Genomic DNA, 1,076 nt, shown 5'->3' on the forward strand with positions numbered 1-1,076 from the left:
CATGCATTTTAGATGACCTACTCTATGGTCTATGTCACCTAGTCAACGCGCTTACACCCGATGATCCTTTGACACAATCATCGCCTATATATGTCGACACACTAGTATCAATGATCTCACAACACCATCCATCTTGTAGCCATTTCTCTCTTTAGCTTCCTTGGAGCTTGTGACTGGTTAGTTGATCAGACAACATAATCAATTTTCTCTCTAGCGCTAACTTCCACCCCCCATCATATTTTCAGTTACTACTAAGTCAGGGACTAGCTAGTAGATCCATATTTAATCCATGGCGAGCAGAGCTCTTATACTAATCACCATGGCCATGACCATGCTTGGGACAGCCCTCGCTGCCAGCCACACTGTAGGCGCGCCGGACGGATCGTGGGACCTTCAGACCAACTACTCCCAGTGGGTTTCGAGAATCAGGTTCACCACCGGCGATGAGCTCAGGTTCCAGTACTCCGCCGCCATGCACAGCGTGGTGGAGGTGAGCAAGACGGGGTATGACTCCTACAACGGCTCCAGCCCCATAGCAACTTTCCCGACCGGTAATGATGTTGTTCTGCTTGCCACCATCGGGACCCGGTATTTCATCTGCGGCGTCTCCCGGCACTGTGATGCCGGCATGAAGGTCGAGGTCAACATCAAGTCGAAAGAAGTGCGGACTGTGAAGTGGTGCCGACGGACAGGGAACCAGCGTTGCTGCCAGTCCGAGACAGCATTAAGCTCAGCTATGTCGACTGGTGTTGATCAGTCTACGGTGGTCCGGCTTGGTCTGATAGTTGTTGCGGCTGGGGTTACATTGTTCTTTTAGATCAGACGATGATTGTGGTCGTTTTTTCCTTGTTTGGTCGTACCGTGGTCTCTTTTTTATTAAACTCAATTCTTTTGTTAAATGTAATTGCATTGATTATAATTGGATTCAGCACATCTTCTTGCAAAAACCCAAATAATAACCAAGTGTGTAACCATGAAATAAATTTATCAAAGATGTGTTGAGTGCGGACATTACATCCTTCCATTATCACTACTAGAAAAATGGCTATAGCCAATATCCCTATTAGTGGCGCACC

At 47.3% G+C, this 1,076-nt stretch overlaps 1 protein-coding gene across 1 annotated transcript; it reads left to right on the plus strand.

The window, feature by feature from the left end:
- Positions 1 to 289: 289 nt before the first annotated feature.
- LOC119316279 (uclacyanin 1-like) lies at positions 290 to 817 on the plus strand. Its single transcript, XM_037590612.1, has one exon. It carries the CDS (start codon positions 290 to 292, stop codon positions 815 to 817), a length of 528 nt encoding a protein of 175 aa, XP_037446509.1.
- Positions 818 to 1,076: the final 259 nt, after the last annotated feature.

This window comes from Triticum dicoccoides, chromosome 1A (genome assembly GCF_002162155.2).
Source record: "Triticum dicoccoides isolate Atlit2015 ecotype Zavitan chromosome 1A, WEW_v2.0, whole genome shotgun sequence".
Taxonomy (NCBI): Eukaryota; Viridiplantae; Streptophyta; class Magnoliopsida; order Poales; family Poaceae; genus Triticum; species Triticum dicoccoides.